The sequence below is a fragment of the Stegodyphus dumicola genome, chromosome 7 (assembly GCF_044657685.1).
Source record: "Stegodyphus dumicola isolate Sdum_Otavi_A_Nest chromosome 7, ASM4465768v1".
NCBI classification, from domain to species: Eukaryota; Metazoa; Arthropoda; class Arachnida; order Araneae; family Eresidae; genus Stegodyphus; species Stegodyphus dumicola.
In genome coordinates, this window is record NC_140774.1 from 151466107 (window position 1) to 151486932 (window position 20826).

Here is a 20826-nt window from a genome sequence, read left to right on the forward strand (position 1 = left end):
TGGTTATATTAGGTTATATTACAGTATTATAACCTAGCCCTAAGCCTAAGGTTACCGTACTTAACCTAAAGTAATCCTTAGGCTAGGTTACGTAAACTGTATTAGAATCTAGCCCTAAGCCTTAGGTCATATTACAGTTTATTTCTATGACGAAGAAGGTATTTTATTTTAATTTTATTTAAAATAGTTTAATATCTAGAACATAAAGGAAAAAATAAAATACAATATGAACAATATCGAAAAAATGTGTACGAAATTTCGTAATCATAAACCACTTAGTGACAAAAGTATTGAGATTTAAAATGTGTTACAATTTTGGCAGACTTTGACATTTTAAGGTACCTAACCCCTTGAAAGATGTGAAGAAGAGCGTATTGGTACTCCATGAACCTTTCAGGAAGTTTTCAACGATACATTTTTTTGAAAGTGAGAATTTCAGTTTATGAAATATGTTATGATAGCAGAAAAGACTTGATCGATTTTGTAAATATCTTCATTAACAGGTACATTCAGCCAGAAATTTGGAGTGAGTGCTATTAGAGAATATTATTTTTTATCTTTCGTATAACGTAAAACCCACATTTAATAAAAAGGTTATATAGACTTTAAACCAACCGTAAGAGTTTACTTTAAATACAGTCCTGAGAATATTTTAGGGATAACAGAAAGCTGATTTCATATTTTTCAATTTTAATCTACAATAAATCCTGTTCAGAAGGGTAAGGAATTGAAAGGTAAGATCTATTAACAGAAAGTATGCATGTAATTTACATTTAACTGTAATAAATTTATTAGGTAAGTCTACGTTTGCTTTCGGTAAAAGTTATTCTTATAGAATTGGCTAGAATTGGCTGCTTTGACATAATACATCAAACATACTACAGTTCTAGCATGTTTTCGTAGAGGTAGAATCGGCGATCATAAGATACCAGTATGTGGGTAACTATTTTTTTAATGCCTGGGCGCTTTATTTAATAGCCATTAGCCTTGCGCCACTACAAGGAATAGAAGTGGTAGCACTTAACAGGTGGCCTCGTTGCCTCCTATGAAGGGATGGAGTTATAACCATACCTTCTTTGAGATTCGAGCCCGGGCCCATCGCTACGGCAGTCAGGCTCACTAACCACTGTAGCGGTTGGGTGGCTCTGTTTGTATAGTAGTATTCATTAACATGAACGAACGTATTGGGCTTATCAGATAATAATGTGAACGTAACCAAGTACACTTTTAGCCGGGTTGTATCAGCAATATCGTCTAATAACCACATGAGTTCTTCTGAATTTAACTTTTTGATCACTTAATAAAAGACCGTTTACATCTAGTAGATATGTCATCCAGTGGCCTTAGTAATTAAGACAGCTGAATACTGGGTGTTAGACTCGGGTTTGATTCCAGACCAACGGATTAGAGGCATGGGTGGATTTCCTAGTTTTCTGATCTGTAAAGTGAAGACAAACCAATTTTTCTTAGAATTTCTTCTACGAAAGTATTCCTTTTCTTATACAGATAGCCCTTGTTTTCTTTACCGTATTCAAATAACTTAAAAGCTAATCATCCTGTACATATAGAAAGTTCAATTGTCGAAAAATAGGACATTCATTGGTCAATCGTTTAAGAATGAAAGAAATAAAATGCATATAAAAAGGTTATATATACGTCCTTAAAACTAATCAAATATCACCATAGTCTCTCCGTAGTTGCCTTCACGGTATAAGCGTGTCCTTTTAATTGGTGGAAGAACTGTGGTTCGAATCCTGGCGAGGGTACAGTTCATCTTTCATGTCTCTTTGTCCTGAAATTTCAGTTAGTTTCTGCAGACGTGCTGGATTTTAAACGCATAAAAAAAGTTAGTTTGATATTACCTAGATTTGATTGACAATGTCTCATGCCTTTGTCCTGTCAACGACTGAGAATATAAGAAACTACCACACTGGCCTGCTGGTGCTCTCTCTAGTGTAAGTGTTTAGCATGTATTGTGTACAGATGTAAGATCCGTGTTGCGAATCCTATGGAGGATGTGATTGATTTTTATGTTTCATGCACTGATTAAATTAGTAAGTCTGTTCAAACTTAATAAACCACTAAACTTTAAATTAATGTTCATACGTACGTGCTTTTACCGCAAAGAAATTAGACTTCTTTGTCAATAAAACGTCATGAACCGAAAATCCATATACGAAAAAAATCGATAAAATTATTTTTAGTTTCATTTCGGAAATTTAAAAAATCTGACTTCTTCCTTAGCTGGAAAAAATTCTTCTGTGAAAGTTACTCAACCGAGTTCAGTTTTATTAACATGTTTCTGAAATGTGTGTTCGAGGTTCATACTTAGAAAACAAACATTTAAATATTATTTTAATTTGCTTATACACAAAAGTTCATAATTATTGTCACAAGATGTCAAAGCCTAGAAATATTATTCTTAAAAAAATGACACCTTTTAAAAGAGTTTTAGATATCTAGACTGAAAAATAAAGTTTTACATATAAGCCAAAAATTTCTGAAGATAATAACGATGATAATAACAAAGATAAAATCCTCTCTAGATCTTGTTTTTACATTAAGAGACATAGAGCGTTTCTGAACGGAGCAGAAAAATTCTGAAGGCAACTTTAAGAGCCAAAACTTAAAGACGAAGTTACAGAAGAGAAAGAACAAAAAACAAGTGGAGTCGCTTGAAAATCTTTTGAAATATTCAACTGGAGGACCGGAAGAAAAGTAAAAGCGGTTAAGCCTGAACGTTTTTCAACTAAGTGAAAATTCCTAGAAATAAACTTTTACTCTTATCCTTTTTATGCTGTTTTTATGATGGTGGTGTACTTTGGTGTTTAACGCGATATGAAAAGAATGCGAGGAAAATGAGATGATTCTTTTTTCCTGCCTCTAAGGTGGAATTATAGAAGCTTCTTTTTTCTTCCTGGAAGAACTAAAAAGTTGCTCCGGCAATTCTCTTCTTCCTCGGGAAATTTTCATATTTACAGAGCGTTCGCGAAACTCTTTCCAAATTGAATTAAAGCATTTTTATCTATGTAGATGCGCTGACGAATTAATGATGATGTAAATAGCTTTAAGCACAGGGAATAATTTCGGGCAAGTGTGGAGACCAGCATAGTAACTAGTGCAAGTCCTTCAATCTATTATGTAGTTTTCTAACTTTTGTTAAGTAACTTAGTTCATAGTGGCAAGGCGCTTGAGAAATATTAAGTACCATAATGTTTATAAGTATATGCGATAAATGTCATTTAATGATTGTTTCGCAGTTTAGGAAACATACACTTAACTCTAAGTAAAGTAATCAGGCACATAGAATTATCCTTATAGCCATACTAGATAAGAAATCATAATTATTACATTTTTAGCTTCTTCTTCCATCAATTGGAATTTTAATAATTTTTTTTAACTATAATGTACTAAAAGCTAAAACTTTATTAATTAAGTAAGCCTCTTGTTGGTAATGAAAGTAACTGCAGTTCGTTTTAGAATATTATTACACAGGAGAAAAGAATTCGATGTGGTTTTTAAACCTCATTTTAGAAACTCTGGCTTGGGGTCTTGATGACCTCAAACATAGCCCTGAGATAAGGAGATTTTCACATCTCTAAAGGTCGTATCACACATTCAAAACATCTAGGAAGAACAACTCTTTAGTACAATTTTTCTGCTTTCACACGTGATATAAAACAGCCAGTCACTATGGATCACTCTTTGAGAGTATCACGCAAAGGAAAAACTAATACTCTATTACAAATGGGGGCTGATGATTGAGAAATCGATGCTAAATAGCTGATTAGTTTCTGAACATGGACAATTTACAGTTTGTTGAAAAAAATCGAATCTTACTTTAAGTGGTAAAGCAGGTAGAAAAATTGCTTGAAGCGGTTGTTTCTCCGAAACAAATGGATGTGTGATACCAGCCTATACATAGCAATGAGATGAAATTACCGAACTTCCATGTGCTGCCAGTTCATTGGGATCTTAGACAGAAGCCAAATTTATGTGTGTTTTTCTTCCAGAAACTTGCTTACAAATCTCACTTAGTATATCATATGTTGCATTACGCGAAAAGTTAATCGATTAAGATTCAAGATTGCTTGTAAATGAACATATTACCTAGACATACCATGGCATGTCCACTGATATGCAAATCATATCAGTTCCTGCAAAATCAAATGGATATCGTGAAAGTCAATTTCCTGCAGACCGGTTTTGTGACATCATCACTGTTAGTATCCATCATAAAGTTATAGAAACAGTTCTAATAGTTATTAGAGCTGACAAATTTATTTTTTTTAAATAAGCTATTATTAAAATACATAAAATAATCCATGAATTAAAAGGCGAATTTTTCAGTTTTATTGACTCTTTATTGATAAATTATTCATCAAAAATAATTTTTAGCAATGAATAATATATCTTTTATTTCCAGCCATTTCGTATGTAAAATGTTTGGAACAATCAAACTATTTCGACACAAAACTAGAAAATGAAGTACACAATTAAAATCTGTGAATTTTGAGAAATATTGTCATATTGAAAATATGATGTTTTTAAGTATACAATTAAACTGAATAACAGTTCGAAATTTTTACACTTTTTTCAGAACATTTCAAAATCAAAATAAATACACAGTGATCAGAATTATTTTGAGAATTAATATAATTAAGTACTAAACATAGAACATTCGATTCTGTCCAAAAAAGTATTAAAAATCTAACAGTTGTTTGTTTTAAAAGTACATAAAAACATTAACATAATATATTCTAGGATACTGATATTTGTGATCCAGACTCAAAAGAATATTCTTTCTTTTTAATGGCTACATTGACTAGACGTCCATAAAAATAATGTTTATAAAACTTCGAATTACGAAAAGATTTAAAACTTTTATGTTAGAGTTGGAATGATTCGAATGAAGCAAAAGGATCGAAGATCCGAAATTTTTAATTTTGAGTCTTTGTTTAACATTCGTTGCATTAAGGAATTCGAATATTCCTTTCCTAATAGTAAACAAAACCAATATTATCAAAAACATGTTGCTTCTCTTGTACAGTGAACTATTTTGTAGCAAACACCTTCCTAAAATAACATCTTCTAAAAGTGAAAACTATTATGATAATAAATATCACATTGAAATGTAATCTGGTGTAAGGTGACTGTTTCTGCGGATGACAAAGATTGTCTTGAAACATGTGTGATCCTCTTATAGGTAATTCACATCTTTTATTCTCACAATTCATTGGAGAACTTATGTAGTTATCAGATGAAAATTATGACCTATAAAATAGCAATTAATTTTTATGATAATTTAAATTTTACACTATCATATCATACAAAGTATGTAAGAACACAGTGATTTTATTTCCGTTTTAAATTCTTCAAACTAGTTGGAAAAGAAATTCTCCTACTTTCTGTTGCTTGTCCTACTACATATTTATTTTCCATACTTTTTATTTTTCTTCACATTTCTTGTCTGAATGTCCAAGAATAAGGCTGCTCGTGGAGAAGCAGACAAATATATTGGCTAGAGATGTTATATATAGTCTCTTGCCGTCTCCTATTCATTGCACTGACATCATATGTTATGTAAGTCTACGTCGTTTCAACATTTTCTTTTCTTTGATTATTTGCAGCAAAGAAAAGGATTCTTTTATCTTAAAACAGAAACTCAAATGATAATTTTATGAATGCAGCTGGAATTTTCGAATTTTATGCAATCTATATGTCATTCCCTCTGCGCTAACTCACAAAATTCCTTTTAGTATTCAAGACTGTAAGGCATTATTTCGCTTATAAGAAGACAATGTCTTTTGAGTTTCCGCTAAGATTGCTGCAGCAGTAATGAATTGCTGTAATGCTGGCTTATATTCAATATATAAAGCTCTCAAGCCTTAAATTATGAATCCAACGAGAATAAAAGTAGAAAACTAGTCTACTGAACTGAAAAAAGTTTACTGAAAATTATTTTCCTCCATTGTTTAAACAGCAAGAAAAAAAGTAAAAATAATAAGATAGATTGTCGATTTTGTGAACTCAGTATTTATTAGAGGAGCTAAGGCAACACGAATCAGAATAATGTTCATAAATTTACATAACTACTAGTTTCGAAGATATAAATACAGAACCTTCTTTTTAGGCTTCAAAAGTGCAAAAGACGAAGGAGAAACCTGCGCTCAAGGGATAACATTGAGAAATAAATTTCACATTTGTAAAAAATCTTTCAGTTGTAGTTAACGATTCTAATTCCAATCCTACTTTACCACAATTTTAAAGGAATTATTTCATATTTTTATTAATAGTTAGTAGCTTTACTGACTTCTCATAGTTATCACCTGAGCGCGGGTTTTTCTTCGTCATTTGCACTTCTGAAGCTAAACGGAAAGTTTAAGTTAAACTTCCATAACTAGACTTGCAAATTTATGAATTTCTATTGTTTCAAAATAAAAAAAACTTTACGCTGATTCTTGATATCTATCCTAGAGTTGATGAATAAATAAACAATGAAAGAAAATTATCAAAATATTAAATACTTTTCAAACGACACACTAACTGAAAGATGTGTACAAAGCAAAATAATTTATTGGCAATAGATTTGTGAATATAATAGTATGTTTCATATTCCACTAGCCATACGGGAAGAAAATAATACTATCAATATTTTTGAGTTATATTTCATTTTATTTATGTGTCAACTCCTCTTATTTATATTATTACTAGTTATATTTTTACAGTCAATTACTAACCAACCATAGGCCGATAACTGAGTTGCCAATTAATTAAGCTCTCTCTTAAAAAAGTTTATTTATTTTGAAACAATAGAAAAATTACTATCGAACTATCGGAGTAAAGCAAAAGTTAATTCTAAGCAAATAAAATTACTATCGAGCAATCGGCGTAAATCAGCGTAAAGCACATTTTGCAAACACCGCAAAGAAAATATAACAAAAGGAAACAAAAAAGCAGGTTATAAAGGCTGTCAGTTTAAAATAAACATTTCAAGGTCCTAATGACCTTCCCCTTATTTACGATTGCGATGTGTGTGGTTATCATCGCATGGTTGGAATTAAGAGATTTTAACAAATTAGAGGATTTGATCTATTTTCCGTAGCAATCATTATTGTGGTTATGAGTCAAAGGGAATTGGCCTTTAAGTGACCTATAGTAGATTATATTATAATATTTAAGATTTACTTTTATCCACAAGATTATGCAATTTAATTGTACGTAATCTGGAATGCATAAGTATTGAATAATAAAAAGCAAAAATTTATATTATGTTTTTTATGGGAGTTTCAATTCAGTGGCATTATTTTTAAGTTGTCTTTTAAATTTTGCTGCCATTTTAGTTTCTTCCTTTTTAATTCTGTTCATTACTCCATTACTTATAATGTTTTTTTTTTTTTTTTTTTTTTTTTTGGGTGTTGGATATCAGTTTAATTTTTTCAACGAAATTAATTTATTCGTCAGATTAAACGGCTTGAAAAGGCAATAAAATTGTTAATAGCATTATTCTGTTAACCATAACCTGGACTATGCCCCAGAGTATTTTAACTGCCCTTAATTTAACCATGAGTTTGACTTAACCGCTAATGTCGGTAGTATTTGATAAATTAAGAGTTGGTTTTATTCTTTTATATCTTCAAGAAGTCTAAATACTCTCTGCTGTAAAACATAAATTATTTACTTTTTGCAGTACAAACTCTTTGAAGATCAACATAAATGTCCGTAGTGCGAAAATAACATTGTAAGCAAGATGTAAATTCTGCCCTAAAGCAAGAATACAAGCGCACTCTCTATCCAGTAATATTCCATTAATCCGGGAAGACGCGCGTGGGGTGTTTCGGTACCCCACGCTCAAAACATTTCGCTGGCAATCTCCCGCTATAATACGAAATGCCTAGGTCCATCAGTAGCTGCCTTGAAGGTCATATTCTATACATCTAGAGAAGAAATCGCAAATTCTGAGCATTTATTGTTGTTTAAATAATAGTTTGAGGTGTGCCGACACCCCCGCGCGCTTTCGCGTTACTATTTTTCAGTGTGAGCCATGGCGTGTACAAGTCGCTCTGTTGGGGCTTTTCCTCATTTGACATATGATCAAGAAATGAAAAGACTTCACAAATTATTAGAGGGGGTATGAAGTAGTATGAAGATTCTATAGCAGAAGAATTAGAAGATTCAGATAATGAAGATATATTTAGTGATCATGAGCCTGAATCAGAAGAAGAGTGCGACTCTTCAGAAGACATTTTTTTTGTGATCAAACTGATTATTTTACAGGAAAGGATATAAATTAGCTAGAATAAGAGATTTATTTGAAAATTTTCTCAAGAACTGACAGAACTTATATCATATAGGGGAATACGTGACTTTGGACGGAAAGCTAGAGCCTTTTCGAGGAGGAAGCTCCTTTCGGCAGTATATACCTAAGAAACCTGCAAGATATGGTATAAAGATATTTGTTATGGTTGATTCTAGAACCTTCTATGCTTTCAACAAGGAAATTCAAGCATATCAGCAGCCAGATGGGCCGTACAAGAAAGTCAGCAGTTCTAGTGAAATAGCAAAGCCTATCCTAGCTCCATTATACAAATCTGGAAGAAACGTTACCACAGACAGTTGGTATACCAGTTATGAATTGGCCAATTTCTCACAGAAAATGATTTGATGAACCACAAAAAGAAAAAATATATAATACAGGAGATGTTACATGTGCTCAAGAGAAAAAGACAGAAAATCAAAAACTATATGTGTGAAGTATAAAAAACATATGTCAAGAACACTGCGAAATAGATGCTTCATATGTATATTGGAAAATATCTAATGCTTCTTGGGCCTAATTGATTTCAATATTAATTATATAGCTCGTTGTTCATGTAATAATTCTGCATGATTTGGATCATAATTGCATTCACAAATAAAAAATAAACATTTCTCATAGAAATCAATGATTCCTAGACATCTGGAAAAAAATTATCTGTTTGCTATTAATTTTAAAATTAGCATTATTTAAACTATTTTATATAATAAATGTTGCAATTAATATAGAATACATTCTTTTACTGAATTGTAATAATATGCTTAATTTGTACGTCATTTAATTGCTTGAGGTATGTTGACATCCCATGCGTGTTCTCGTGTTATATAATACAGCGCGCGTCCTCCCGGGTTAAATACAAACGCAATTATTGTCTATCCAGTTATATACCATTAAATACAAACACAATTACTTTCTATTCAGTTATATCCCATTGTGTTTCCATTAATAATTGCTTTGTATTTATAATTACACGTATATAATATAACTTCTGTGCCGTAACTGTACCTGATGCATACTTGCGATGCAACTACACATTTTTTAAAACGTTTTAAAAATTTGCGTTTATATTTATTTGTAATACCCAAGGATGTATGTATATCCTATTATTATGTTACATTTTAAACCATTTATCTGCTCTTTGTTTTCCCACTGTAAAGTTGAGCTTCACATATGTACATTTGATTGTGAAGATTTGTGCATAATCCATAATTCATTATTAATATTTGAATATATTAATTTCCCTGTTTTATCTACTGTCGATTATTATGTTAGTTATATTGTATTATAAAGATTTCAGCATTATAACTGATCTTTTTTATTATCATTACCTTACTTTACTATTAGTGGAGTATGAAAATAAATTATTTCGTAATTAGAACATTGTTAAAGATTTTGCATAAATATAAGCTTTCTCTGCTACATTTCTTGAACAATAAAATTACCTCCGATTCTTTAATTGTTCTGAAATTCTAACTAATTAAGTTCTCAAAGGGATGAAAAAAATAAAAATGGTTTTTCAATTAGATGAATTCTATGAGAATAAAAATTTAGAGATATTTTTGAAGGTCATAATCCTTGGAATGTGAACATTTAAAGAAATCTGCGTCCGTCTGCCAGTTAACAATGAAGAACAAAATATCTTAATCTTTATCAGAATCATGAATATTTCTGTTAGTAAACACTTGTAAATCTTTCCAACATACAATATTGTCTTAGATAAATATTACTTAAAATGCAAAGGCTAATGAGTTAAACTAAGAAGGGAATGTATCAACGATCAAAACCCATATTTGAAACTGTTATGTCGTACATTAAATTATAACTATTAATTTCTAAGTAAAACTTAAATTTTTATTTTCCGTGATAAGATAAAAGTACCAAAGTTCAACAATTTTTATGTAACATTATAAAGAGACACATAGAAACAAACACTCTAAGTTTTACAAAACAGTGAGAATATTTACAGAGACAGAAATGAGTTTTATAATCGAAAACAAAAATTAAATAACGTGGTCTGTTTCTCGGAATTGAACACTGGATCACTGATGTCTTTGTAGAGACACTAGGTTATTTAGAAGCAGGTGTGTGTTGGTGTTGAGTTATGGCAAAGCACACGAGGGCTATCTGCTTAAGGGGAGGGATGCTTTCGTGGAGGACTTTCTAAGGGAAACTGGCTCGTATACACATTACACATGGGGAAAGCCACGAAAACGCCCATGCAGCCAGCACGTTCGCGGGATTCGAACCTCGGACCGAACTACCAGTGTTCAGCGACTTTACCGCTCGGCCGCTGGTGGGCCTTATTAGAAGCAGGAGATGTGTAAAATGAGCAAAGTCCTCGTGGGACTCGAACCTCGGACCTCTGGAATACGCGCCGAATGTCCTGACCATTACACCACGAAGGTATGCTAAGAAGGCTGAAGAAATAAATACCTTTACCTTGAGCTATATTTTTATAGTTGAATGGAATGCCATTAATTGCACACACTCGCTCCCAAATGAACTTTTGTGAATGCTAGGGGGACGACTCTTTAACCACTAACCCAAGTCAATGGCGAATCACCTACTAGTGGTTTTAATTCAAGTGAAGATCAAAATGAACTCGAGACATACAAGTACTTAGAAAATAAGCACACAGTTTTAATACCTCAAAGGCAGAAAAAACTATTTACGATTATGAAATACAACTTTATCCTTACATTTATAAAAAAAAAAGACATCAGAGCAAGATGCAAACCGTTTTACAAGTTTTATAATTTTTTCTATACCAGAACAATCTAGAAGGCGGTAATGGTTTGCGTGCATTTGATGTAGCAGGATCACATATGCATGCATATGCTATCTGTAGCATGTTTTTAAGTGTAGCGCACCCATCGGGAAAGCATTTAAATGGACATTTGGGCAGAGCAAGAGAACTCTAGTGTACAAATATCGCTTTTCTGAATTGCCATACATTTTAAGTAAGTTAGAAATGATCCACATACTGTCACAAAATATGTCAGTTTGACAATCTGAGATATTTTGAGAAAATCCACGGTGACAAGATAATGCACTTTGCTTCCTTCATCTACCTCAAACAGCACATTCTTTTTGTACAACTTCGAAGATGTTGCTCACGAGATCAACGACATCCTTATGACAGGCCCCTGAGGCCACTTAATTTCTCAAATATATTCACTCATGCGCTAAAATATCATCACCAAGACATTTTCGCTACGTTCCGACGTTCATACATGGGAAGTCATAAGGATTTGCGTCCTAATTACCAAATCCTCAAGATATTCCGAAATATCTTCTTAACACATTTTCCACTAATGCCACTTTCCAGTATATCTGCAAAATGTTGTCTTTAAATCGCATCAACTGTGTACGGAATGTTAACAGGACTTACCACACCTTCAAGACATTTCGAAATCTCTCCATCGCAGCGTCTTGAGTGTATAATGTTAAATCCAGTATATTTTCAAGATATCCTCAGAAAAATTTAGAAAAAATTAAGTATCTAGAAGAATAAACATCTTCAGATTGTATGACGATAGAAACATTTTGGAAAATATGGCTATATACTCGACAAGGGTTGGTGTGTTGGTGTATTTAGTTATGGCAAAGCACACTAGGGCTATCTGCCTAAGGGGAGGAATGCCTTCGTGGAGGACTTTCTAAGGGAAACTGGCTCATATACACGTTACACATGGGAAAATCCACGAAAACACCCATGCAGCCAGCCCGTTCGCGGGATTCGAACTTCGGACCGAACTACCAGTGTTCAGCGACTTTACCGCTCGGCCGCTGGTGGGCCACTCTCGACAAGGGAGATCACAACATTGGGGAAAAAACAACATTAAAATATATCGCACATCCTGGGACATAAGCAACTTAAATAACATCCACACCCTCAGTGTATCTTCAGTATGTTCCGGGATATTGGAACTAAGTAGGATATCCTGAGACTATCTTGCGTGGGAAGCTGAGTTTGAAATTTCGTGCTACTTGAATTAGTTAAAGGGAAGCAGATTTTCTTTCAGACTGGAGACTGAGCTGCCAGTTTAAAGGATGATTAGGAGCATTGAAATCAGAAACTGCATTTTTTGCCCGAATATGGGTAAATCCTTTTTCCTGAAACTTACATAAGACAACATTCAGTTCAGATGGAATAGCATGAGCATGGTTTATAACACGGAACTAGCTTGCAGAATATCATATTATAGAGGTTTTACTTTTATAGCATTTTGATTTTGATAACACTAAATAAAGATATGAAAACATTTAATTGTTTTTTTTTCTGATTTCAGAATATAAATTGTAAAATTTCTTGATAATTATCAACCGATCTTCTTGATAATCGATCGAAATTCTTGATAATTATCAACCGATCTTCTTGATAATCGATCGAAATTCTTGATAATTATCAACCGATCTTCTTGATAATCGATCGAAATTCTTGATAATTATCAACCGATCTTCATTTTAGATACAAAGCCAAACTCATTTTATTAGACACACAGATAAAATAAACTTACTGCAATCAGATTCATCTGAGTAATCTCCACAGTCATTTTCCCCGTCACACCACCAAGACGTGATAATGCACTTGCCGCTGTTACACATGAACATAGCTCTAGAGCATAATGCAGCATCTGAGAGGAAGAAAAGGAAAATTACATAAGTACTACCTAATATGACACATTCATAAATATTTAAACTCTCTCGTATTTTGAATTAAAATTTGTTAATTGTACAATTGAAATTTAATCCAGAAATATATATAAATCAGGGAAGACATAACTACCGTTCTAACTATTAAAGACAAAATAGTATTCTGAAATTTAATTATTATATTACAAATGTTAATTTTATTACCTTATTGCATTTTACACACATTTTATTTAATTTATAAAAATGCAATTTTTACCATATTTTAGTTCTGAATAGAAATATCTCTTGATAGGAGTACGTTAATTAAAGAAAATAATTTTTATTACTGCACAGCAGGCGTCTGGTTTCTTTACTTCAAATTGTATTATAAGGGTAGCTAAACTAATAAGTGCATTTCACGCTCATCATGTTCCTTTCTTGATGTTTCAAGGAAATCCGTTTTAGTTTAGAAGACATTTTTATATCAGGTTATCTACAGTGTCTGATAAGTAAGGTCTGCAATCCTATAAAAAGTTTGCAATAGAGAAAATTGATAATAGCGGTTAAAAATTAGGAAAATTTATTTCCCTGAAACACATTTTCATCAACCAGGCAAACATTTGTCCCCTTTTAAATTCCAATTTCTGTCCTATCATTCTCAGAGTTACCTCCGATACCTTTGAAACTTATAACTCCGCTTTTGTTGATAAATTAGAAATCGTTTAAGTTTTCCAATCAAATTCGCTACGTTTGAAATTTGGATTGCTGATTTAGTCGAGTATTTGTTATTTTGCCCTATCTCACTCATCTGATGTAATCAGACATAAATTTTATCGTGGTCCACAAATTTTATTTTTGCATGTAACCCAAGACTACGGCTGTTGTTGACGTGGTTCTTGAGCACCATGCAAGTGACGAACAGCTTTGACTAGTTCTGGCCCATATTTGATGGAAAAAGTCCTGGAAACGGGTCCGAGGGTCTTCCACCCCTCTTCCCTTACCCCTCATCACTCGAAAGGACCAAGGATTTAAGTTTTATTGTCCAGTCTTTATATAATAATGGAAGTATTTTATAATTTACGCTGTGCAAAGTATTGATGCTCGAACAGCATGCAAATTACTGGTAAGGAAGAGAGGCACATATATTCTAAATAGCTGAGGAAAATTGAATATCAGAAATTCCTTAATCTACTGTGCAGTAAAGCAAGGTAAATATGAAATAGGCACATTACACAGCAAAGTGTTTTCCTGTGCGTTAGTTACTGCACATTTTTTGTAACCCATTTGTAGTCTGTTTTCAACCTATTAAACAAAAGGCCTTTTTTAATGTATTGTAAAATTGGCAATGCGGCTTTAATAAAAATAACTTTGAAAGTTTACAACAGGAAATGTCACGGCTTTAAAGTTAATAATAATTTTAAATAATATTTCAAAAAAAGGAAGAGAGATTTCGAAGCGCATGAAAAGTCAGAAAAGGATGAAACAGCCTTAGTTCTAAATAGTAACATAGATATTTAAATATGCCATTTTTAAACATCAGAACGAGGAATCAATTACGAATATATGGGCTAAGTCACCATTATTAAATATTACTTAGAAAATTAAGTTATATAAAGTGTTAATGAAGGTTATATTTTATGCAAAATCCCTTTAAATGGAAATACTCCCTGCCCAAACTATTCATTTTAATTCTAAAGATAATTTAGTAATAAGTTAATGGAAAATCTCGTTGTTAAGCATTTATGATCTCATTAACGAAATATAAATACGTTTAGGCAATTTTAGATGAAAGGGAGTATATTTCAGATAACGCAAATATATGCTTATCTTTGCTCACTAAAAGGAAATGAGTAAAATATCGGCATTTTAAAGTTTTATTAATAATTACTCTTTAGCATTGTTTACATTGAGTCTTGTCCAAAATACCAAATTTTAAGCTATTTATGTTGAAATGAAAGATTTATCACGGGAAAATTATATATTGAAATTACAGCGGCATTTGAATTTATATGTTACTTTAAATATTATCAAATAATAAAATTATTAATACAATTAGAATAAAAAGGTATTTAAAAACAGCCTTTCTTTAGAATTTCTGATATACATTCTTGTGCGCTAGAAGTAAAATTTTATTTTTTCCGAACAGTTGCATTTATTCTTTGAAATCATACAGTTTATTAACGAAAATTCATTAAAGTTTTACAGTTTAAATATGAAATACACAATAAAATCACTTCGAAATTCAAAATTCCGGCTTCCAGGTGTCTATATTCGATTGGAGGACTTTTATTCACAGTTTGATGGCTCTAGGTACCATTGTATTTCACAATGCGGAAAACATACATACATGCATGCATACAAATTCTTCATTATTTAATTTCTTGAAACGTAACACAGAATGATAATATTTGGTGGTAACAATTTGAAAAGTGATTCAAAACAAAATCTCGATTCGAGACTAATAGCCTTTCTGAGCTAACGCTCTTTCGTGCTAAAAGATTCCTCTATCTCGTATTATATTCTTAGCGATATTTCTGCTTGACGTAATTTATTTATTATTGTTAGTTTTAAAATGTGTAAAGTCTATTATATTTCATAAAACAATATGGCGTTGAGAAACATTTCAGATCATATCCCAACATATAGAAGAACCCAACTTTTTGTATGGTTCGTATAGAATAAACTTTCCAGTTAATAAAAACATATTAAGTTTAGTAAGGTATGTAAACTTAGCTGTACTTAGGTATGCAAAATTCGCATAGATATATACAATTAATGATTTCATGCTACCAGCTACAGCAAATCTATACCATATATACTCTCTCTTTTAAAGGGCGATTCGCGATGGAGGCACTCAGTCGCCATATCTTAGTAGTGACAAATTATCGTTCACCACCTTTTAGTTCGGGCGCCCCTTGTAGAGTGTTGCAGAATTTTTCGATGTCAGGAAACTGAAGAAATCCAAAATGCCTTCCCTGGGATTCGAACTTCGGACCTCTCGATGACACGTCAGACGGTTTCCAGTGATACCTCGAAGGCACGCGGAAAGGCGCGTTTAATTACCTCACACAACTCATTTGGCTCTAATAAGCTATATAAACCTTTCTGTACCTAAACATGTTAAATTCCTATAGATATGTGTAATTAATGAGCTTCAGAAACTAATCCAATTTGTTTACATGGTTCTAATAAAGAAGTTTTTCCAGTTGGTAAAATCTTATTAAGCTTCAATAAGCTTTATTAACCTTTCTGTATATTTAGGCATACAAAATTTACATAGACATATGTAATTAATGGTTTCATGCTACCTGCTACAATTTGAAAATGAGCCCTATTTTAAGACACAATAACACGCCGAACAAATACTAATTCAGAAGTCAAACAACAAAAATCAGCGTTATATTTTCAAATTTTCACAGGACTAGTTTCGATGTTTTTACCGAACCACCATCGTCAGCGCAAGTGATGACGCCGATTTTGCAGCTGAAGATGGTGGTTCGGTAAAACTATCGAAACTAGTCCTGTGAAAATTTGAAAATATAACGTTGATTTTTTTTTGTTTGACTTCTGAATGAGCCCTATCTTGTTACAGAAATTTTTTCCTAATTCCTCCCTCAATCTCTCGACAGATCTGATATTATATTGGGTAACAGCAATCTTCTTATTTAATTAGTCGTTTTCTTATTCATTTATTTGAAATAACCTAATACTTTGTTGTAACGCATTCGTCGGGAGTAGCTGAACCCATTGTTTCCAAGAATGTATCAAGTGGGGCAACCGATATTACATCTGCAAAGAAGGAAAACGAAAGCAGCATAACTATGAACAAGCGGTACTGGGAATTGAATCCATCCTTGTTTTAGAAATATGGATCAGCTTTCACTATAAAACTATTTAGGAAGGCGCAGAAATGTCCTCTACGTCAATAACTTTAGGGCTACATAAAAGTTATATTTCATATTTATAAAGCCCTCCCTCGTGAAATTTAGTAATTCGAAGCACATATCTTGGACCATTACTTAAAGAAACAAAGCCTTTTCGAATCCGCCTTTTTCGAATATCTTACATAACGTTGCATTTACATTTTTTCGACAAGTGAACTTGATACTGAAAGCTGGCTTTGGATTTCTACAGTTACCAATCTTCGAAAACTGGCAATTACTAAAACCAGTTTGACGATTGTAAATTTCAAAAGGTAGTTTTGATAATATGTTACTCTATATAACAGTTAATGGTTGGTAACTTTTAACTGGTAATTTCAAATAATAGGTAATAACTTTAAAACTGGTAACGTCTTATTGTAAATAATAGATAACAAATAATTGGTAACTTTCAAAGGCAATAAGGTTATGGTTCTTAATCTTTCGCGTAAACTGGCATTTCTTGTAAATTTGTAAGATATTTTATTCCTCCTTATCGCGTGCTTCATGGTGTAATTGGGAAGCACGTCTGGCTAGCGAATAGAAGGTCCGGAGTTCGAACTCCGGTAAGCACATCGTTGTACTTTTTCCGGCGTCACAAAGAAAATTCCAAAGGACTCTATAAATTGTATTGTTTCTAATGATTATACAAACGAGAACACTTGTTTGATTGCACATGAGCATTTACATTATTCATTTCTGCATTTAATGCTAAACAATAAATGTACCACAGACTATTTCACCTTGAAATACGCTTGTAGGACAGTGATTAAGTGCATGAATATCCCAGATTATCTTTAAAAGTAATTACTTCCCTTTCTCAGGAAGAAAGATTAGGAAACAACAGAAAAGTCATTAAGAGATTCAATCAACTCGGAAGTGAGTTTGAAAAAAAATCCCATCAGCGATATCTGCTTACATGGGGAAGGGGAACTAAGTAACAAATTCCATTACATTTGCTTTGAGGAATCATTCTTACATCGCTTAAGTGCCCAGCTCATAAATGTCTTATGAGTTATCGTAATGTGATACTAGAAAGAACCCTTTGATTGATTTTAATCCTTCGTGTCAGAAAAATTAGCTATTTAAGCGTTTGAGCAATTAGATATGGGAATATTTCCGTATATTTTACGCTTTGACCAAATATTGCACTAGAATTGGTTTCCCATTTTGCCCTGCGTTCTGTATCTATCGTTTCAATTATGTTCCTGAAACTGAAAAATGGTTAATGAAATTTTATTATCGCCTCATTTTTGAGTTAAGCAACATTAAAATCTTTAACATTCTATTTACAATCTAGTGTAAAGTATATTAATATATGTGGTTATATTGCGTATCTTCAATAAGTTTACCCATTTGGAAACAGAAATGTTATGAAATTCAAAATTAGCTGAAGTTAACTAAAATATCTATCACATTAATAAAATACAAAGAAAGCCGTTCATTAGTTTTCTATTTGTGTCTGGTGTTTTCTTTTCTCCTTTTACCTCTTTCACAATTTTTTTGAATTTTTTCGCAGGAAAAACATTACTTTCCAAATGAATGTAAGAAAAAAAAATAAAAAGATGTCACATTCATGAAAATGTAATAAATAACAACATTATTTTATGTGATAAAAAACACGAATATAACGTCTTAATAATGTGATAAATAACACCATTATTTTGAATAATATGCAAATACCCGAATAATTTTTAAATATGTTATAACGCAAAGTTAATTAGGTAACAATGCCTTATTATTAACCTTAAAACTCTCTATAGTTTAGCGTTCTTCGATTTCGTGTTACTTTAATTTATATTAGGTTGCCAGGACATTTAATGCCCATGAGATATGAAAGCGTGATAGTTCTCTGCAGTAATGGCACACTAGGCGACATACGAAAAAAGACTAATCTATAGATGAATTGAACACTGATAATAATGTATTCTTACTTTTATCTTGCTGAATTTTTAGGGTTTTTGAAGCATGAAACACGAAAAATGAGAATTGCCCTTGCCGGGACTCGAACCTGGAGCTCTCGAATACACGCTGAAGGTGCTACCGTTCCACCACGAAAGCATGCAGAAAGTAGGGAGAAATTACCTTATATATTCTCCTTTTACAGGTCGAATGCAGATTAGGCGACTCAGTCACTAAATCCGGGTGTTGAAAAATTATCATCCACCACCTTTTAATTCGGGTGCCACTGCAGAGGCATTAAAGTTGCTGTTGTAGGAAACACGAAAAATGAGCAACGCCCTGGCCGAGGATTGAACTTAGACCTCTCGAATACCCGCTCAGTGTGCTACCATTACACCCCAAAGGCATGCAGAAAGGAGGAAAAAAATACCGTATAACGTTGTATCGAATTACGCTTGGTAAAGTTATTTTTCTTAAATTTACAAATCTATCATATTTGCTTAGTGCAATGCTTTAATTAAAGCTGCTAATTTCTTGCATTGAAAGATTTAACGAGAAGATATTTATATTTTAAAAGTATAACTATTTATTTTACTTTTAATAATCTATTTAAATTATTAAAAATTTTTAACTGCTGTAATTTATAATGCATCTAATTGATAATTTTGCAACATGTGTACCATTATTTTGAATAACAAAATTTGTTTCTAACGTCATCTAGTACGTATATCGACATAGAAAAATGGTTTGCAGGACATCTAGAAATCTGTGCAGTTATTATTATTCATTTTTTTATAAACTTTAAAACAAAGTTCTAATTCTTTTTTCTAAATAAGTCTTTAATTATAGAGAACAGAACAGTTCTTAATCTGAAAGAAAGCTTCTTAGAAGTTCTTGTAACACCAATTAAGCTTCACAAATGCTAATCGTAGAATAAAATATTAAAGACCGTGTCCATTTGAAAAGAGTATACTCGTGTTCATTCCTTGCGTTTCCAAATGTTATACCAATGTTGTAAATAAGCCTTGTTTACAAACTTAGAGATTTTACCCAAAATTTGTATGGATGCTTCTTCTCCTTATATTCTTATCAATGTATAAAAATCACTGACTCGAATTACATAAAGTACACAATTCGTCTACAAAGATAAAGAGCTAATTTTTACAAGTTTCTGCCAAAAGACAATTGACAGCATTTACACTTTTCCTATCTCACATTAGAGCCGTGTATGGCTTGCTTGATCTGACACCTACATTGTCTTTCAAATCTGCCTTAACTTGCTCTCTTACATACCCATGAACACCAAAATAAATTTTATTTCGATCTTGTGGAACATTGTGCAAAAAAGGGAACTGAAGCTGTTATCAAGGCGAAAGGTACTCCAACAACTGAGTCCCTTTTGGAAGCTGATTTGGGAAAACTTAACACAAGTGGTTTTCTTCATATGAGATTATCCATAGGGTGGAGCCGGTACTCATATCACTGGTATGTACCAAATGGAGCAACTATATTCATAAGCCATGGAACAGACAACATTGATTCTCATTTCACATGCAAATTAAAAGCAATGCAGGAGGCCCTGAGAATTTACATCGACTTTAATGATAAATCCAATGAATCTAAGGCTGCCATAGTGCAAGGAAATTCAAGACTCACCCATTATGCACAATAACACCTAGAAACAATCAACCAGATGGAAAAGACAGGCATTATGCAATGGATACCTGCACATGTTGGAATCGAGGAAAACAAGGCAGCCGATGAACTACGAAAACGGCAAGAATTATCAACAACTCAATCCCCGTCACTCTTGAAGATGCTAATGGCATTGCCAGATTTAGACTCAAAGAGAAATCTATTAAGAAAAACCATCATATATAGGAGATTGATACAGACAGCGAAATCACAAAGACCATTACTAGATTGAGAACTCGCCATTTTAGAGGAATGAAAATTAATGAAGATGGTACCAGGTCATACACAATTCGTAGAAATTTCTGTAGCTTTCTCCAGAATACATTTCCACTTGTCCGACAATACGTGTAGCTCTTT

The 20826-nt window shown here is 32.5% G+C and overlaps 1 protein-coding gene across 1 annotated transcript in view; it reads right to left on the bottom strand.

Annotated features, from left to right (window-relative positions):
* The window catches only part of Lrp4 (LDL receptor related protein 4), a 1066574-nt gene that overhangs the window by 713869 nt on the left and 331879 nt on the right, over nucleotides 1-20826 (bottom strand). The window contains exon 3 of the mRNA XM_085821440.1: nucleotides 12838-12954. Coding sequence (XP_085677566.1) covers nucleotides 12838-12954 — 117 coding nt within the window. The remainder of the gene's footprint in view (nucleotides 1-12837; nucleotides 12955-20826) is intronic.